The sequence below is a fragment of the Dryobates pubescens genome, chromosome W (genome assembly GCF_014839835.1).
Source record: "Dryobates pubescens isolate bDryPub1 chromosome W, bDryPub1.pri, whole genome shotgun sequence".
Taxonomy (NCBI): Eukaryota; Metazoa; Chordata; class Aves; order Piciformes; family Picidae; genus Dryobates; species Dryobates pubescens.
This window is the reverse complement of record NC_071656.1, coordinates 2353576-2373071: the sequence shown is the minus strand read 5'-3', so window position 1 is coordinate 2373071 and position 19496 is coordinate 2353576. Positions and strand designations below refer to the sequence as shown.

Here is a 19496-nt window from a genome sequence, read left to right as displayed (position 1 = left end):
AGGTTGTTGTAGAGAGCAATGAGGTCTCCCCTCAGCCTCCTCTTTTCCAAACTAAACAACCCCAGCTCCTTCAGTCGCTCTTCATAAGATTTATTCTCCAGGCCTTTTACCAACTTTGTTGTCCTCCTCTGCACTTTCTCCAGCACCTCCACATCTCTCTTGTACTGAGGTGCCCAAAAATGACACAATACTCCAAGTGTGGCCTCATGTGGTGGGTTGAAATTTTCCCCGCCCAACATTAACTTTCCCAGACGAGATCAGTTGGAAGCAAATGGAAGCTGTATTTACAGGCAAAACTAAAATCTACAATGAAATGCAATGAATATGTACAAAATATACAGTATGTACAATATTTACAGACATTTACAAATAACAAACAGCATGAGAACCCCCCGGTCAAAGACCAGGAGAGCTGTCCCTCCGCCCCCCCCCCCCCCCCATCTAAACGGGAGAGAGGAGCAGAGAAAAAGTAGTTGTTAGACTTCACCAAAACAATGCAGCCAAGGTCAAGCAGAAGCATATTAGTCTTCCTTCAGAGCATGAAGTGAGCAGAGAAGAGAAGCCCCCAGAATGTTTTAGTACAAGCAGTCTTATGGCATATATTTCTCCAATGGAATAATTTAGAATTATCTTTGGCTTTCCTTTTCACACCCAATACTGATTTATTTACATTATTCTACTTTTTGGCTTGATATCTGTAACAAAATTTTAAAGGCATAGCCTAAAACTACCACAATCCACCCCTTGTAAACAATTCCATTGGCTGCTAATACTATCCAACTAATCAAAAACAATATCTACAATAATGAGTAAATAAAGTTCATCGTGCATTCTGGCTATCTCAGATGGAGATGATTCAAAAGTTCAGAAAATCAGGAAACAAGAAAACAGATTGTCTCTTTGCAGATGAGACGAAGAAAAGGAACAGGGACTCTCAGGTGACTCAGGGCTCTCAGGGTTCGTGCACTGTCGATTCCTCATGGATTCTTCTTTTAGGTGCAATGTTCTATCTGTATAACACTCTGAATTTAAACTCTCGGACATGTTTAGCATCTCATGAAGGAGAAAATACCCAAAGAGTTCTGCCTAACAGATTCTTTTCTCTAACAACAGGAACTCTATCACTTTCTGCCTTTCATAGCAAATCTGAGTGTGCAGGTCCAGCTCAATTCATTGAACCTCTGCTATTTAACAGCCAGGTTGCTTGTGCTAGATGTTTCTCCCAGGTCTTCAAAGATCCACCCCCCATGGCTTTGAGAGTGGTTGTCAGCAAACCATTGTAGCGTTCAATCTTCCCTGCAGCTGGTGCATAGTAGGGAATGTGGAATATCCACTCGATGCCATGCTCTTTGGCCCAGTCTTTTACAAGATTGTTCTTAAAATGAGTTCCGTTGTCTGACTCAATCCTCTCTGGAGTTCCATGTCTCCACAGGATTTGTCTCTCCAGACCAAGAATGGTGTTACATGCAGTTGCATGAGGAACTGGATAAGTTTCCAGCCATCCAGTGCTTCACTCTACCATAGTAAGCACATATTGTTTGCCAGATCGAGAAGGAGGTAGAGTGATGTAATCAATCTGCCAAGCCTCACCATACTTGTACTTGGACCATAGGTCACCATACCACAAGAGCTTGATTCGCTTTGCCTGCTTAATAGCAGCACAAATGTCACAGTCATGGATGACTTGTGTGATAGCATCCATGGAAATGTCTATGGATCTGTCACGAGTCCACTGGTAGGTTGCATTTCTGTCTTGATGTCCTGACGAATCGTGAGCCCACCGAGCAAAGAATATCTCACCTCGGTGTTTCCAGTCGAGATCAAGATCAGAGTCCTTGTCTACTTGAGAAACTCTTGCAGCTAAATCTGCCTGATGGTTGTGCTGCTGTTCCTCAGTAGCTTTGCTCTTAGGAATGTGAACATCAATGTGCCTCATTTTCACTAGAATTCTCTTGACTTGCTCAGCAATGTCCTGCCACAGGTCAGCTGCCCAAATAGGCTTTCTTTTACTCTGCTAACCTTTCTTTTTCCTGTCCTTTAGCCAATCCCATAGAGCATTGGCTACCATCCATGAGTCGGTGTAGAGATAAAGCTTTGGCCATCTCTCACGTTCAGCTACGTCGAGAGCTAGCTGGACAGCTTTTACCTCTGCAAACTGACTGGATTCTCCTTCTCCATCCTTTGCTTCTGCAATTCAGTGTGTTGGACTCCACACTGCAGACTTCCACCTTCGCTTATTTCCAACCAGACGACAGGAACCGTCTGTGAACAAAGCATATTTCTTTTCATCATCAGAAAGGTAAGTAAGGTAAGGTAAGTAAGGAGGAGCTTCCTCAGCACAAGTTATTCTCTCCTCTGGAGTTTTTGTGCAGTCGGTGCCTTCTGGCCAATTTGTGATCACCTCCACCAGACCAGGTCTTTCAATATTTCCCATTCAAGCTCTCTGTGTTATCAGAGCCATCCACTTGGACCATGTGGATTCTGTGGCATGATGTGGTGTAGAATCTTTACCTTTGAACACCCAATTCAAAAGGAGCTAGAAGAAGTTGTGACTCGGTTCCAATTACTTCAGAAGCAGCTTTTACTCCTTCATAGGTAGAATCTCTTTCTCTGATGGAGTATAATTTGCCTCTGAGCCTCTGTAGCCTCGACTCCAGAAACCAAGAGGTCGTCCACGTGTCTCACCTGGAGCTCTTTGCCCTAAGCACCAGGTTGGACCTTTGTCATTTGCAGACATGTATAGAATGTTCATCATGTCTGGACCAGTTTGGACTGGTCCCAAACCCATTGCTTGAACTACCTCTTGCTTTATCTAGTCAAAGGCTGCTTGTTGCTCTGGACTCTGTTTATCACATCCACTGGAATATGATGGTGACCATCCTGCTGCTGCACTCCCAGAACCTGGATATCTCCGGCAGGTCCTTTCACCTTGTCTCCCTTAATGACCAAACCAGCTTTCAAGGGAATGTCAATGATTTTGTTACCTTTCTGAAAGTCTTCTTAAGCATTTTTGCCCCAGACAATGATATCATCGATGAATTGCATGTGTTCTGGTGCTCCACCTTTTTCCAGGGCATCATGGATCATTGCATGACAGATGCTTGAGCTGTGAATCTACCTCTGGGAAATTTTTTAAAAGTGTACTGATTTCCTCTCCAGGTAAAGGCAAGCTGAGGCTTGCATTCCTCTGGTATGGGAATCAAGTGTTTGAGAGAGTTTGCTGTGAGATAAATAATTCATGGAGATCATGGTATGCTGAATCCTAATGAAATTCCTGTGGGAACAGGTCTTGCCAAGAAATTCATTAAACTTGCTCCTATTTATGCTGGCATTTTACTAAGCAGAACTGTGGCAGAAAACTATGGTGGAGTGCCTCCTACTGTTGGTTATTTTTCTGGCCAAATGAGGCAATTGTGTGATAGTCTCACATGTGTTTCTTTGGCCTCAGACATTAAAATTCTGACTGGAGAGATAAAGGTTTGCATGAAAGAGATGAAGGAGATATTTAAAACCTTCATATCCAAATTGGCAAAGGGGGATGAGATCACTCCTTCCTCTTCTAAATGGATACAAGTTTCAGCCATCAGAAACAGACATTCTCCTAGAAGGCCAGTTCAAATTAGGCCAATCCAAAATGGACAACAGTGGCAATCATGTGGGAGTCTTTGGATAACTCTGCATGACCAATTTGGTGAAAACATGAATAGATGGGATGATCAGCCCACTTCTGCTCTTTTGAAAAGAGTGCAGGAGCTGCAGAGTGGCAGAACCAGAGGTAACAATACCAGAAGGGTAGCTGCCACTTCCTCAGTTTCCCAAAACAAGTCTTATTGCTCCAAGAGTGGTTGTAATACTAAGCAGTGTGTCAACTCTACATGTAAATGCAACCGAGTTAATCTGTTCCACTCCCCCTTCCTGTCTAGCAAAACTATAAAGGGGAGGGTGTGGCACCCATTTTTCCTCTCTTTTGCTCCTGCCTCACCTGGATGAGAGGACTAAGAGTTGCCGATGGCTTCCTGGTTCTCTGCCACGTGGTCAGGCCTGGTCTTTCTCCTTGCCGCATCCATGTTTCTCCAAAGGACTGTTATGTATATCTCCCTATCCATCCTTGTTCCTTTCCCTTGTGGACCCTTTCCTGATATTGTTTTATATATATATATATTTTTTTTAAAGAAAATATTTTTACCTCTCTACTTCCAAACCGACTCCAAATTATTTCTCAGTAGATTTGCCTCCTCCTTTTTTTCCTTACCCCCCTTTCTTTACTCTTTTTTTCCCCTTCCCTTATTTTCCCCCCCTATTCTTTCCCCTTCCCTTTTCTTTCAATTGGGAAAGAGGAAGGGAGAGCAGGGTGCAGAGGCCTGAGTAAGAGCATGGCACCAAAAAGCATGGAGATGTTAAAAAAGAAATTGTATTCAACAGAGTTTGACTTTCAAAGTAAATTGAAGGATTAATTGGAGAAAAAGAAAAGTCAAAATACATAGGCATTTTATCTGTCAAGACTACAAAAGCTATTTACATTTTGTGTGCAGCTGAAGTTGTGTAAATCATGACAACAGATTTAAGAAAAGGGACATGAAGCAGACAGCATGTGAGACCCCAAGTGTTTTCGTTGGCTCAAATAGTATCACTGAGGGGCAGGGGTGCACATGGTACTCTGCCTTGATCTGGGGGTGTGCCCTCAGACTGCACCTGCCACTCAGGAGGTGAAGGAAAAATGGGAGACTTCCGGGGAAGCAGGAGGGGGCAGGGGGCCAGAGGAATCAGCACTGTCCCTGGCACTCCGCTTGGTCCTGCCCCTCAGCAGGCAGCAGCAGTGGTGGCCATGTGGCCCGTCCCTGTATCCCTGCCACTACTTGTGTGCCTAGAGGGCTCCACAGCAGGCAGCCTGTACCACCAGCTCTGCACCGCTGCCTGTGTACAGGAGAAAAGCCACATGGCACAGCCCTTCTTCGTGCTGCCTGCAGCCTAGAGAAGACCACATGGCAGGGCCCTGCTCCACCACCACCAAGAAACTTGAAACTGCTCCTGCAACAATGCCATGATTTTCAATCCAGGGAAATAGTGACATCCCTTCTCTTTGGTATGTATTTTTCCCACTGCTTTCCCTTCCCATTTTTCCTCTGCTCCAGTTTCAATTTAATAAACCCATTTCATTAGCAGTTTGGCATTGTTTCGCCTTCATTTACCTACAAGGGAATTATTTGAACCCCCTGCTGACCAGGGTTGGTAAGGGGAATATTGGGTCATAACACAGCAGTAATTAACATCCAAGTAGAATAATTGTTACATATATATCATCTTATTGACACTGATGGGATTTCAGCTATATTACGTTGTACATGTACTGCTGCTATATTCCTTCTTTTGAAGAAGAACTGAGACTTTCAGAGCAGTAAACTAGTAAAATGGGAGGATCAAAGCCTGAAAAGAATGCTTAGAAGCCTGATAACTTTTCCCAGGCTGACAATCCTAAAAATCACAGAATAGTTGAGGTTGGAAGAAACCATTTGGAAGATATCTAGTCCACATACCCACTCTCCTTAAACAAGCTCAGCTAGAGCCAGGACCATATTCAGATGTTTTTTTAATGTCTTCAAGGAGGGAGAGTCCACAACCTCTATGGGCAACCTGTTCCAGTGCTCAGTCACCCTCACAGTGAAAAAAAAGGGATTCTTGATGTTGAGATGGATACTCCCATGTTTCACTTTGTGCTCATTGACTTCTCACTGGGCACTACTGAGGAGCGTCTGGCTCCTCCTTCTTTATTCCTCCCCTATCAGGTATTTGTACACATTGATGAGAACCTTCACAAGCCTTCTCTTCTCCAGGCTCAACAGTCCCAGATCTCTCAGTGTGACCAGTACCCCCTTCTCCTGATCCCTGGCAATATGGTTATCATAACTAATGTCATTTTATAAGGTAAATGGCCATTCTCTGGGACCAAGCTGGTCACATATCAGGCCTCCTTCCTCTCATCAGCCCCTGAAGATCCTGCTCATGGGGTAAACCTCTCCCCTTCCCTATCGACTTCCAGGTTTCTGGGCACCAGGACTGCTCTCCTTACTGGCCTTGAAGGTTCCAAGCACCCAGCTAACCAGGTTGTGATGATACTGACACAGAACAGGGAAGTGTAGCAGCACAAAGCACAAAGCACTGCAGAGGGACCTCGACCGACTGGACAGATGGGCAGAGTCCAATGGGATGGCATTTAATAAGTCCAAGTGCCGGGTGCTGCACTTTGGCCACGGCAACCCCATGCAGAGCTACAGGCTGGGGTCAGAGTGGCTGGAGAGCTGCCAAACAGAGAGGGACCTGGGGGTGCTGATTGACACCCGCCTACACAGGAGCCAGCAGTGTGCCCAGGTGGCCAAGAGGGCCAATGGCATCCTGGCCTGTATTAGGAATAGTGTGGCCAGCAGGAGCAGGGAGGTCATTGTGCCCCTGTACTCTGCATTGGTTAGGCTGCACCTTGAGTACTGTGTCCAGTTCTGGGCCCCTCAGTTTAGGAAGGACATCGAGACACTTGAACGTGTCCAGAGAAGGGCAACAAGGCTGGTGAGAGGCCTTGAGCACAAGCCCTATGAGGAGAGGCTGAGGGAGCTGGGATTGTTTAGCCTGGAGAAGAGAAGGATCAGAGGTGACCTCATTGCCCTCTACAACTACCTGAAAGGTGGTTGTAGACAGGAGGGGGTTGGTCTCTTCTCCCAGGCAACCAGCACCAGAACAAGAGGACACAGTCTCAAGCTGTGCCAGGGGAGGTTTAGACTCGAGGTGAGGAAAAAGTTCTTCACTGAGCGAGTCATTCATCATTGGAATGGGCTGCCCAGGGAGGTGGTGGAGTCGCCATCCCTGGAGGTGTTCAATGGGAGATTGGACATGGCACTTGGTGCCATGGTCTAGTTGTGAGGTCTGTTGGGACAGGTTGGACTTGATGATCCTTGGGGTCTCTTCCAACCTTGGTTATACTGTGATTCTGTGATACTGTGATACTGTCTATAAAATCAAGCAGTTAGTTACAAGTCCCAAGTGGGAGTTGGACCAGAACTGCTGCTGGATGGCAAAACTCCCTGACCACTGGAGTACTGTAACATCTTCATCATCATCTGCTTCTACTGAGGATTGAGTGACTCTCATTCTTTTATGCATTTTAAGCCTAGATTATGATTGTTATATTGATATGGTATGTCATGTATTAAGATTTGACCTGATCTGTAGAAGGTCTGGGCGATGAGGAATCAGAAGCTAAGCTGTGCTATGCTACTTATAAAATTGTGCTACACTGATTCTGCTTATTAAAAAACTGTGTGAATCTGACCACAAGATCCTATGCTACACTAATCATAAAATTCTGTTAAAAAATAAAGCTTTATTTAGAACTCCAAATTAGTGTTGTCATCATTCTGCCAAGGATCCCCAAAGTAACCTGTCTGTCCCCACAGAGCTGGTGACACTCAGCCTCTCCTCATAGGAGAAATGCTCCAGTCCCTTCATCATCTTCATGGCCCTTCACTGGATTTTCTCCAATATGTCCATGTCTCTCTTGTACTGGGGAGCATGAACATGCAGCCTCACTAGTACTGAATAAAGGGGAAGGATCACATCCCTCAAATTTCTGGCAATGATATCCTAATGCAGGCCAAGATATCATTAGCTTTCTTTGCCACAAGGGCACCTTACTGTCCCATGTTCAGCTTGGTGTCCACCAGGACACCACCTACACACCCTGGTCCTTTTCTGCAAAGCTGCTTTCCAGCTGATCAGCCCCCATCATGTACTGGTGGCATAGAGTTGTTTCTCTCCAGGTGTGAGACTTTGCACTTCCCCTTGTTGAATTTCATGATGCTGATTTCCAGCCTGTCAAGGTCTCTGTAGATGGCCACATGACCCTCTGGGTGTATCAATCCCTCCTCACAGTTTTGCATCATCTGTGAACTTTGTGGGGGTGCATTCATTCCTACTGTCCAGGGGTGTTGGCAACTTAGCAACAAAATACATTTTGAGGTATCCCCTTTATAATCAAGGAAGAGGGATGAATAAGGAAAATATCATAATTTCAATATTCAAAGTCAAGCTTGGTAATTTACCTTTAATGACAAAATAATTAAGTGTTCATGCATTAGTATGAAAAACTTGTGCATCTTGAAGACATTCACATCATTGTGGTATTATTCTTTTCACTACTCATCATCTCTAGGTTTCAATGAATTCTACTTTTTTTTAATTTAATGAGTAAAATAAAATTTAAAATTTAGTTAAGCACTTCAGTTCAAAGCAGACACATGTATCAGCTAAATACTGCTGAACTACTGCTAGTAGTGTGTGTTCTGGAAATAAGAGGCTCCCTCACAGACTTGCATAAACCCCCAAGGAGGAATTTTTCTGCTTTTGGTGAAATACAATATAAGCATTATGCTTTACCTCAGTCAAATTCCATCTTATTGATATTCATACTTGGAAGAAAAAAGAATTTTAAAAAATTGACTTAGCAAGCAAACTTATTTCATAGGAGAAAGTATTATACCAGCATACATGGCTCAACTTTTAAATACTTTGTCCTTTTTAATTAAAATACTGAAGAAACTGATCATTCACAATCTGAAGTCACATCACTACATTTTGCTCATGAGAATAAAATTTACAGTTGTGAGTTGCACATAAATGATTTATTTTAAATGTTTTAAGGATAGAGTTACATCATAATTATAAAAATTACTTACAGAATTAAGTAACAGATTAAAAGTGTTTATACTTCTAAATGCAGAGAAATAAAAATAATGAAACTGAGCTCTAAAGATTACCTAATTTTAAAATGTGAACACGAAGACCTTTGAACTATACACATACTAAGAACCATCCAAATTGCACTAATGATGTAAAATACAAAAAGCACAGCATTTTCAAGGAACCAGAAACTGCTTTTATCATAATTCTTTTTCCCTGAAGCAACTGTAATCTATTCTATCTGAAGATTAAGCTGCCATTTTAAAATAATTCTTTTAAAGAAGACTTATATCCATTTCAATTAATAGGATTTTCCCCAAAGTATCTATATCTTTATGTAGTCCACCATGGCAGCCAAAAGAAAAAAAAAAAAAGAGTAATGTTTTACTCATGATTTGCTATTATTTATTCTTAAACAGAATGCATGGTTCCTTTAAATGCTGTATGATACATACAACTGGAAAATTACCTTCTGTTGGCATGTTTGCCTCACCAGTGCATTTAATCCTACTAACAACCATTCAAACAGCACAATAAGCCAATTCACAAAAAAATGAACACAAAATAAAAACAAACCCCAAACCTAAACATTATAACATGCAACTTTAGTTTGTTACATTGAACGTTCTAATCTTCTAAGCATGCAAAAATTGATGGTCTGCATTTAAAGGTGTGGTGGGTTTTTTCCATTTTAAAAGGTTTTACATGGCGGCCTGAAATCACACACACAATATACAACAATACTACAGCAGGTAAATGAGAGATGTCGATAACTTGTATACAAAGATCCATGGCTTATGCCATCACAAGACCTATGATAAATTTGGAAAGAAATGTTGAACACCTAGAACAAAGGACCAACATGTAGTTACTAGGGTAATGCAAGAGCTGCATGCAGATCTGAAACATGAGCCTAAAATAAAGCCCAAAGCAGATGGCAGGGAGGCGAATTAGTCTTAAAAAGGTGGTTTAAACTAATAGAAAAATGAAATTTAAAAAAAAAAAAAAATCCAAACCCAAAACCACCCCCCCACCATACCTTAAGAAAAAAATTTAAAAGAAACCCCCCATGCAACAGACAACAGGGACATCTAAAAACAACCATAATATTTGACAGTGTATAGATTATATTCTAATTAACAAAATATGTGGTATATTAGAGTGGCTAGCATAAAATCCACAAATGCAAGTCAAATGCTAAAAAATGTTCCTGTAGATCTAAACTTCAAATATTTCAAAACAAACCTTGTATTCCTTAGATGTAAAGCCCAAAATTCATTTTACTAAGTTATTACTGTGTTTTGTGTGCAATCAATACACTCGTTCTTGTGCCACATATATCAACTTGGGCTCATGGAGCCAGGCTCAGCTTTGAGATTTACATGCAGGACTCTTAAGAGTCAATAGAAAGCATATAACAGATCTGCAGGATGAAAGCACTGTGTTGCAAATCTGCTCACTTTGTCCAAAACACAATGAAAATGACTCAGTGCTTAAAGACTGGATTGAGAAGCTGTGAACTGAAAGACAATAGCCGGCCTTTGGTTGCCCATAATGAAATACTGGACATAATGCAAGGGACAAAGAATGAAGATACCATGTTTATATAGTATTACCATATATATTATATAGTATTACCATATTACCATTACAGCATAATGAGGCACAAGCCTTAAGGCTAAAATATGAAAATCAGGCCAAAAATAATGGATAGAAAGGGACTTAAACCACTGAATCTTTCATATGAAGAATACCCACAACAGAGGACAGATCTCTGATTAACAGTCTCTCTCCTGCATCCCTCCAGTAACAGCATAAGGTTGATTATCTATGTATTCCTTCTTTCTATCAATAGTGTTTACTGTATTCACATTCTTCACACAGTATTTCTGTGAAGCAGTGGTTTGAAGCTTGTAGAGTTCTGATTTACCATGACAATTTTGTTGCTGTACTGATCCTTGTTATAGTTCTGATGCTATTAAAAAACTCGCTAAGCTTAAAAAACAGCAAATACCCTAACCTTGATTTACAACTATCTTACAAGATTAAAACTGCGAAAAGATTCTGCTGTTGTGGACTGCTATTTACATCCACAATCTAATGCAGATGACTGAACCACTGAGACTGTCTATAGCTCCCATTAGATAGTACACCACTGGCATGCAGAACTCTAGTGTTCTTAGAATGAAATTCATGTTAACAGCATACCTCAAATCATACAGCATACACCACAAAAGGTAACAACAGGTTGTAGATTTGTCTGGACACTCCTTATGTGGAAAAGCCAGAAAAAGAATACATTGAGAAGATGCCTTACTGAACCAAAATGGTTAAAAACAATAGTAAAACCCAAAACAAAGCAAAGGAATACAGCAGACTGAGTAGAAGGCAACAAATGCTTCTCCTTCACTAAAGGAGGTCTTCAGTATAAAAGGACCCCCACTCACATAAGATTGTATTTACCTTGTAAAAGATTAACTACTAATAGGTTTCTAAGTTCACACACAAACATCTAGGTTTCTAGGTTCTGATATTAAAGAAAAGACTACTGGTTGCCAATGGGTAGTCTAAAGTCTTCTCCAGTAGCACATATATAGTGTTAAACTTGTGGCACCAATCACTTGGGTTCTGCTAAGAAATGCATATAACAAAACAGAGTACAACTTTTAGGATTAAAAGCAGCTTTGTTGTGTGTATTTTACTGGTTCCTACAACTTAGGAACCAGTAAACTTAGTGAACTTAGGCCCTTAGCCAATTCCAATTTCCAATTAACAGGTTATACAGATTAAATATATTTTTGTAGATTAAAAGCCTTTTCACTGAAAGGTGCAGAAGTCAAACACCTGATATCCTACTGCTCTGTGACTAGTAAAAAATGCACAAATATTTCCATGTACTGCAAGTTCTTAAGAAGTATAATTTGAAACTAAGTGTAGAAAAGCAGTAGATTGATGTTACTTGTTAGGCACTCCTTACTCCTGCATAAACTGTTTAAACACTTCAGAAGAGTTGCCTCTGCCCCAACCCAGAAAACAAGGACTGCCAGTAGCCAAGAAATTAAATTTAATATTACAAAAGAAGGCATATTGAAAATAACCAACTACACTTGCATTTGGCAGTTGAACAGGCGAGTGCAAAGTTGAAGAAAAAGTTAAAATTTATGAGAAGCAATTATCTAGGTTACAATACTAGATTGACTTCACACAGTTTCAATTTGCAGCTATTCTTTGCTTTTAATCCCCTCCTATCCAAATATATCAACTTCGTTCAAGAAAAGGAGTTCTCTAATGTAAAATGTGTCACGTTCACAGAAATTTATATTATTCGGAACAAAACAGTTTCACTGGCAGAGACTGTCAGTTTGCAGGGACATTTAAGCTTTCATTTAACTGAAAAACAGTCAAGTCTTTGTGTCTACAAATTTTACATTTAATAGTTCTACAAATTTGGCAAAAGTTCATGAAGTCGTCTAGGATGTCTTCACCAAATCGTAGACATAAATATGGAAATCATCATCAAATTTGATGAAATAGACAGATGGTTTGGCTTCAACTTGATGAATGACCATGCCAGTCCGTTTTGAGCCATCTTCTTTGGCATATTCCACTTGTTTGCCTACCAGGCTGTCCACAACTTCACCTGGTTCCCGTTCTGCAGGAGGTGAATCATCTGTAATATGAAAATAGAATGTACTTTGGTACTTCCAATATACAAAACTGCAGGACCTTCTTCAAAAAATTAAGAAAAAAATCACAAGTTTAAAATGAAGGGCATGTCTAAACTAGAGTTGTTCAGACAAGCACCTTATTATTGCCATGCTTCTAAGAACATACAGTCATGGAATTAATTTATTTATTTTTTATTTTTTGGTAATATCCTCTTCGATTTTATGAAGTAAAAAAATAACAGTTCAATTGGTTAGAAAAGCCTTTTGAGATGAAGGTTTATACATCAATTACAGAAGATGTTTGTAGATAACTGAATTTAAGCATCCAGCACAAGTCACTGAGTCTGTAACAGAAAGGCAAGTGTGCTAGAACTCCTTCTCCACCCATGCTTTATTCAAAACATCAATACAAACATGCCATTGCAACAAAACCACATCTTCCAAATTAAGTGCAACCTCCTTAATCAATAATGCTGTTAAAAGAGGCTTTTGATTTCACACTAGAATGGATGTTGTTGAGAAATCTAGATATAGTATCTGATTTTCTAACAAAATCTACCCTGAAGTATCCTTAAGGATACGATTCATGTTGTCTGTAAAAGATACAGATCCAGGGAAGGTAGGTCATAGTTTAGAGTGTCTTAGAAACAGAGTTAATTAGTAGATTGCCTCAGATAAAAAAGAACACATTAAAAACTTAATTCTTAAATATGGAAAGTATAAGCCTTTTAACTCTAAGATGGAAGAAAGCAAAGTAGAATTTAAAAAGGAATTGCAAGGTATTTGGAGATGCCAGCACTAAAAGAGCTTGTTTTATTTGTTTCTTTAGGAATAGAAAAGTCACTTTTTCCATTAACATTTGTGGCTCACTCTCTTCAGCCCACAGATATGTTGCTTTTTGTTAGCCTGGAAAAGTGATAAATCTGAAAACCCTAGGATTACTATAGAGGTTATGCAAATAAATGCCACTTTTTTACTCAGCCATCAGACTGTTATCTGTGTTAGATCTGAAGGAAGACAGTCTCAGAAATTCAGTGAGTGAATTTTAAATAATATTACAAAATTGTCACAGAATTGTCAGGGTTGGAAGGGACCTCAGAGATCATCCAGTTCCAGCCCCCCTACCATGGGCAGGGACACCTCACAATAGATCAGGTTGCTCAGAGCCCCATCCAGCCTGGCCTTAAAAACATCCAGGGATGGGGCTTCCACCACCTATCTGGGCAACCTGTCCCAGTGTCTCACCACCCTCATAGCGAAGAACCTTTTCCTAACATCCAATCTGAATCTACCCACTTCCAGTTTTGCTCCATTCCCCCTAGTCCTATCACTACCTGACATCCTAAAAAGTCCATCTCCAGCTTTCTTGCAAGCCTCCATAAGAAACTGTAAGGCCACAATAAGGTCTCCTCAGAGCCTTCTCTTCTCCAGACTGAATAACCCCAACTCTTTCAGTCTGTCTCCATAGGAGAGGTGCTCCAGCCCTCTGATCACCCTCATGGCCCTTCTCTGGACATGTTCCAGCACATTTATGTAAAGCATTGCATAGCCAAACATTAGTTATCTAATTAATAATTTACTTTAAAGCCAAAATTGCCTCTCTGTCAGAGAAGTGGTTTTGAGGTTCTGGAGATAAATGAGAACATAATAATCTTTACAAACTTTTAAATTTTCCTTTTGTATTAGCTATTCAAATCTTTTATACTATATTTACAGGGGAAAAAACCAATAACTTTCACTTCAAGAAAGGAAGACAAAATATCCCTCCTAACCTATTGAATTTTTTTCCTGTTTATGTGTTTAAACATGAGAGAAAATGAGTTTTCAAAACATTATTGCTTCTTTTCTCCAAGAAACTATTCAAAAGCTTTCCAAAGTGAAGATGCCTACCCAACATATTATTCTTATAAGAACTGCTTTAGAAATACAGCTCCTTGATATGGTTCTTTATTTGTGACACTTCTATAAGAAGATAACAAAAGAAGATAACAATGTAAGGCTTCTAGTTTGTCAGTTTATGTTTAAAAAAATATAAATCTAAGTGTAATCTCTTCCACAATAGCATGCATATCTTCATCCTAGTTAGCAATTATTACGGAAAAGGATTTACCAGTGTTTATTGTGTTATTTCTTCACTAATTCAAGTAAAACATTTCAGAATTTTTTTAATACAGATGTATTTTCCACTATGTTATGACCTTTGTTAGTACTTAAAAAGATCCTTGTTTGTCAACTCTCTTTTCCATGCATAAACCATAAACCAAAGACAGATGTGGTTTTCCAGAAGAAAAGAAAAGTAACTGGACTACTTACTGGAATCAGGCATAATGCGAAGATCACCTTCTTTATAGTCATCTAAGAGTTGGTACATGTACAAGACAGGATCTTTTTCGTAGGTAATATAAAACCATGTGTTCATAATAGGAGCTCGAGCCAAGACCATCCCCCTCCATTCATCTTTCGAACCATCCTCAGTTTCAAACATATGTTCCACAGCTTTGCCAATCATTGTGTCTGCCAGGTGGGCATCACTAATTCGAGATGAAGCTGAAATGGTAGTAGTTCATAAGTATGCCCATTCAAAAGCAGAGAAATAAGTCTTTGTAAAAAATAATCTTTATCCAGAATCATTAATAAATTTGTTTGAAAGTTAATCAATTCACATGCAAAACAAATACTGTCCATTCCAGAGAGTTGAAGAATAAAACTGCAGAACTTGAAGAATGTTAACGCTCTTATTGATAATTTAAAATATTTGTATTGTGGGGGGAAGGGAGGAAGAGAAGTTAAATCACAGAACAGCTGTATGAAGTTATTAATGAAGGTGTTCAGTTTTGTTCCCTCTAACCCCATTCTAGGGGCTACTACTAATGTGTTTGCAGTCAGGAAAAAAGAACTTATTCCATTCAGAAATAAGTAATTACCAGGGTAAATGTTAAACTTTACCATTTGGAAAACCCCACAGTTAAGCAATTCAGTGCAAATTACAACAAAGACTTGTTATTGGTCAAGTTATTTCACTTGGAAAACACCTTCCCCCCCCCCAAGACAAAGCAAATGAAAAAAAACCAACCCACACACATAATTGCTGTCAAATACACAAGCCAACATAACCAGGACATTTCTGAGCTGGCTCAGAGTCTAAATTTTAATAGACATACTAATGTTACATGTACATAAGTTTGTGAAGGAGGAGACTCTAAACAAGAAAAAAAATTACAGAATGTATTGCATACCATTTAAAGACAAAATACAGCACTATGCTCTCTGCTATCATAAAATCTTTGAAAAATCAAGAAAAAATAGAGCATTTACATTATCTGCCATGTGATGAAAAGTAATAAACTTTAAATATTCTAACAACATATGCACATATAGGAAAAAACCTCTTACCAACTCTGTCTGGAAGGACTTCAAGTGCTGAAACTCTTTCATCTTTGTGCAGTTCTAGTCCATACACACAATCAAATCCATCATACTTTATAAGATAGAGAGAGGGATTTACAGGAACTTGATCAAGAACTGTGCCCTTCCATTGTGTTACAGGTCCACTCCCTTCTTTCCAGCCATGTTGTATTCTGCAGCCTACAATGTTTCTTCGTGGCTGAGAAATAGGTTTGCTTGGTCCAACATTGTTTCTATGTTTTCTGTACACAGATACAAGCATAACATTAAACAAGTACATACTCAAAATTCTGCTTTGAACAAGAGCTATATGCTTTAAGAAAACAAGATATTATTATATATCAATAAAGATACATTAAATTCTAGCACATACAGCTTTGTGTATCTTATTCAGATTAGGGTATAAAGCATATTACATTGTACTGGAAAAAGAAAAGAATCCCACACCAAAAATTAGTGGAACATTTTCAACATTTTATATAAGGTTGCTTTCATAACAGTAGTTTCTAAAACTGTCTTGCTTAAGCAAAAAGAACTATTTTAGCCATTGCTACACTGAACATCAAAAGCAAAACTTGCTTGCTCAAAGAGCAATGTTACCTTTTTAGGTATTATACTTTTGCTACTTTGTTGCTCTCTGCAGAACAGCAAACATAATTCCCCTACCCCAGGAGGAAAAAGTCAGTGTAAACATTGGAAGTGGTTGACTGTCCTGGTTTCACAGTCTGCTCTCACAAGCAGCAAGCACCCCACACACACAGCCAGGAGGAAAAGTAACACAAAAAGCCCTGGGTTGAGATAAGGAGTGTTTAATGAGATGATACAATGTACAATTACCTTAGCCTATTTCACAGAAAAGTACAGCAAAAGCAGAAGCAGCAGCAGAAACCAGTGATAAAACAGCTCTCCCCACCCCCCAAGTCCGCTGCCTGCACAGCAGAAAAAAACAACACCCCAAAATGGGAAAAGGGAAGCAGTAACCAGAAACAGAAAGCCTCACATGGTAGAATCTGAACTACAAGCCCCATACTTTGCTCCAGTCAGCACTTGCATTTTAAAGCTGGCATGACATCAGCATGATATAAAATACTCATCAGTAGATTTAATTGGCAAAACTCATGACATTCTTCACCCCTTATTCTATATCACATATGTCACGCCCCGTACCAATTAACATCACACAACATACATCATTCACTTTCCATTTTCACTCAAAATGAGATTGCCTTATGTACACAACAGGCTTCTTACTGCAGATGCTCTGGAGCTCTACTCTATTCCAGTACAGTCTGGATCAGTCCACCCCTGGGGCAGTTGATTCCAATGACTCCTTCCACCCCTCCAAGTGAAAGCAAACTGTGGCTTGCATTCTGGTGCTCTGCTTCCAATACATCCAGCTGTTGGGATCCCCTTGTCACACCAGAAATATAGATGGTTTCCACCTCTCATAGTTTGATGGCATCAGATTACACTGTGCACCTATATCTACTAAAGCTTCATACTCTCATGGGTTCAACTTGCTAAGCAATTGGATCTATACAGTCCAATAAACCCAGTTGTCCTTCTCCATCTGGTTGGAGGTAGGGCCCCTCTGATTCTAACTGGAGCCACTTGTATCCTGTGAAGATGCATTGGAAGTCCCTTCAGGAGGATCAGAAGCAGTATCAGTTTGTCTGCTCTTTTTGAGTGATTTTCCACTGGAAAACTGGGGCAGCATTCTCCTGGGGAGAATTTCTTTGTAATTCACAGACTCGTGCAGCTATGACTGAAGTGGGTTTTCCATCCCACTTACTCATGTCATACCCATGATCATATAAGTAAAACCACAGGATATGCCATAGTGGGTACTTCTCTTGGACAGGGAAGTGCCTGTTCCTAATAGCTGAAACACAGGACTATACAGGTGGGAAATAGAACATGTTCTTTTTTAGCTGATGGACTGACTGGGACAGTTCCTTGATGGCTGAAACACAGGCCTGTACAGAGGATGAAAGACTTCCCTTGCATTTCCAGAGCCTACAAGCCATTTCATCCACCATTTGCCCTTGGCCATCCTTCAAGGCCAGATATAAAGACTGAGTAACCACCCCTGGCTCTTCCTCTGTTCCTGTGATAACCCTGATTCATCCTCACCCTTTGCAAGATGAAGTGTTTTCCTTGTATGTTTCTTTTTCTCTACAGGGATGACTGATAGTGGCACAGACTGGTTCTCTGGTGCTGCTGCCATGCCTGCAGTTGGGGTCTGAGTAGCTGTGGTGCCTGCTGGTCTGCCTGTAGGTCCAGAGACTACCTCTTGGCCCTGAGTGCTTAGAACAGTGATGAGAAGGGCTTGATAAGTATGGGCTAGCCCCCAACATATCACAGTGATTTCTGTCTTTCAGGAACTTTTTCCAAATATTTTAACAGTTTGTCAGGATTTTGTACTTATTCAGGGGTGAAATTCCAAGAAATCAGAGGTGACCACCATCTTAGGCACTTGCACCACAGAGGACACATGAGGTACAAATGCATAAGTTCTTATGTAACATAACCAGAAAAGCAAATGCCTTAAATGTCTTATCATGGTGAACATACTAAAGCAAATATAAGGTAAACCAAATTTGATAGCATTAATCCATTCCCCTAAGGTAATAAGCACCACCAAAACCAGCACATACAGTACAAGTACATAAGATTTTATGTAATATAACAAAGGCTGGGCCTCAGCTACCCTCCCGAAAAGCAAATGCCTCCACATAGCGAACATACCATAGGAAAAAAAAACAAACAACAACCCCAAAGAAAGATCCCATCCCCACCTGAGGGTGCATGCAAAACCCCCAGGGCTCCTTCTTCCCCCTCCCTCTGCTGGGCTAGTCTCAGCTGGCCAGGCCTGAGACTGCCCATCCCCCTGTGGCCTTGGGCCCAATCAGGCCCATGGCCGGGAGATCTCTCCCCCAGTTACCAAGTCTCGGAGAGGGAAGGAAAGAGGAAGTGCCAGACTCCGCACTGGATCTTATAGTGGTGCAAAGAATTATGGTAGGAAATACACAATTTCCTGTGTCCATCCCTCTGGGCTGGACTTCTGGACACAGGAAGTGAATGCCCCCATGGGGGCACCCAGCTCAAACTACAACATGCCACCCCTGTATTTCATACCATAATCTTTGCACCCAAGCACATCATCAGATCAGAAAACTTCTGATGACATGTCCGGCAGAGTCCATATCTTCATCTGGGCGTCCACTCAAACAGTCTCTCATTCAGGCTCAAGCATCAGTCCATTCCAGTTGTTCTTCCTCATGTGATGGAACCTCCCAGCGACGCAGTCCTTCTCCTGCAGTGTGAATTCCTTGTGGACTCCTTGGGACATCCTGGTCACCTGGAAATACCTCACAACTTCTCAGCCAAGCCTTTACTCTCCTATTCAGCGGCAAATTCTCCACCCCTGGGGCAGGCCAGTCGGAACAATCCGGCTCCACGACTGCCTTTTTCAATCCATCCAGGGTGCCGCAGCCAACCGCTTTCACGCGGACCAAAGCTACACGGATGCATGCCAGAGGCACTCCGCACCCCCCGGCTGGGCGCTCGCGTACCGAGGCAGGACAGCATCCGGCTGCACAACCTCCACCCCCGGAAGAGGGAGGAGCTGCGCCACAGCCCACTGAAGAAGCAGGGAGGTGGAGCCAGGTGCTCGGCGCCATTTTCGGAACACGTCCG

At 41.0% G+C, this 19496-nt stretch overlaps 1 protein-coding gene across 1 annotated transcript in view; it reads right to left on the bottom strand.

Annotated features, from left to right (window-relative positions):
• Positions 1–9718: 9718 nt before the first annotated feature.
• LOC104298250 (spindlin-Z) overlaps positions 9719–19496 on the bottom strand; it is a 224577-nt gene continuing 214799 nt past the window's right edge. The window contains exons 4-6 of the mRNA XM_054177721.1: positions 15786–16039; positions 14706–14939; positions 9719–12394 (exon numbers count right to left, since the gene is read on the bottom strand). Of these exons, the coding sequence (XP_054033696.1) occupies positions 12195–12394; positions 14706–14939; positions 15786–16039 (688 nt within the window). The 3' untranslated portion in view covers positions 9719–12194. The remainder of the gene's footprint in view (positions 12395–14705; positions 14940–15785; positions 16040–19496) is intronic.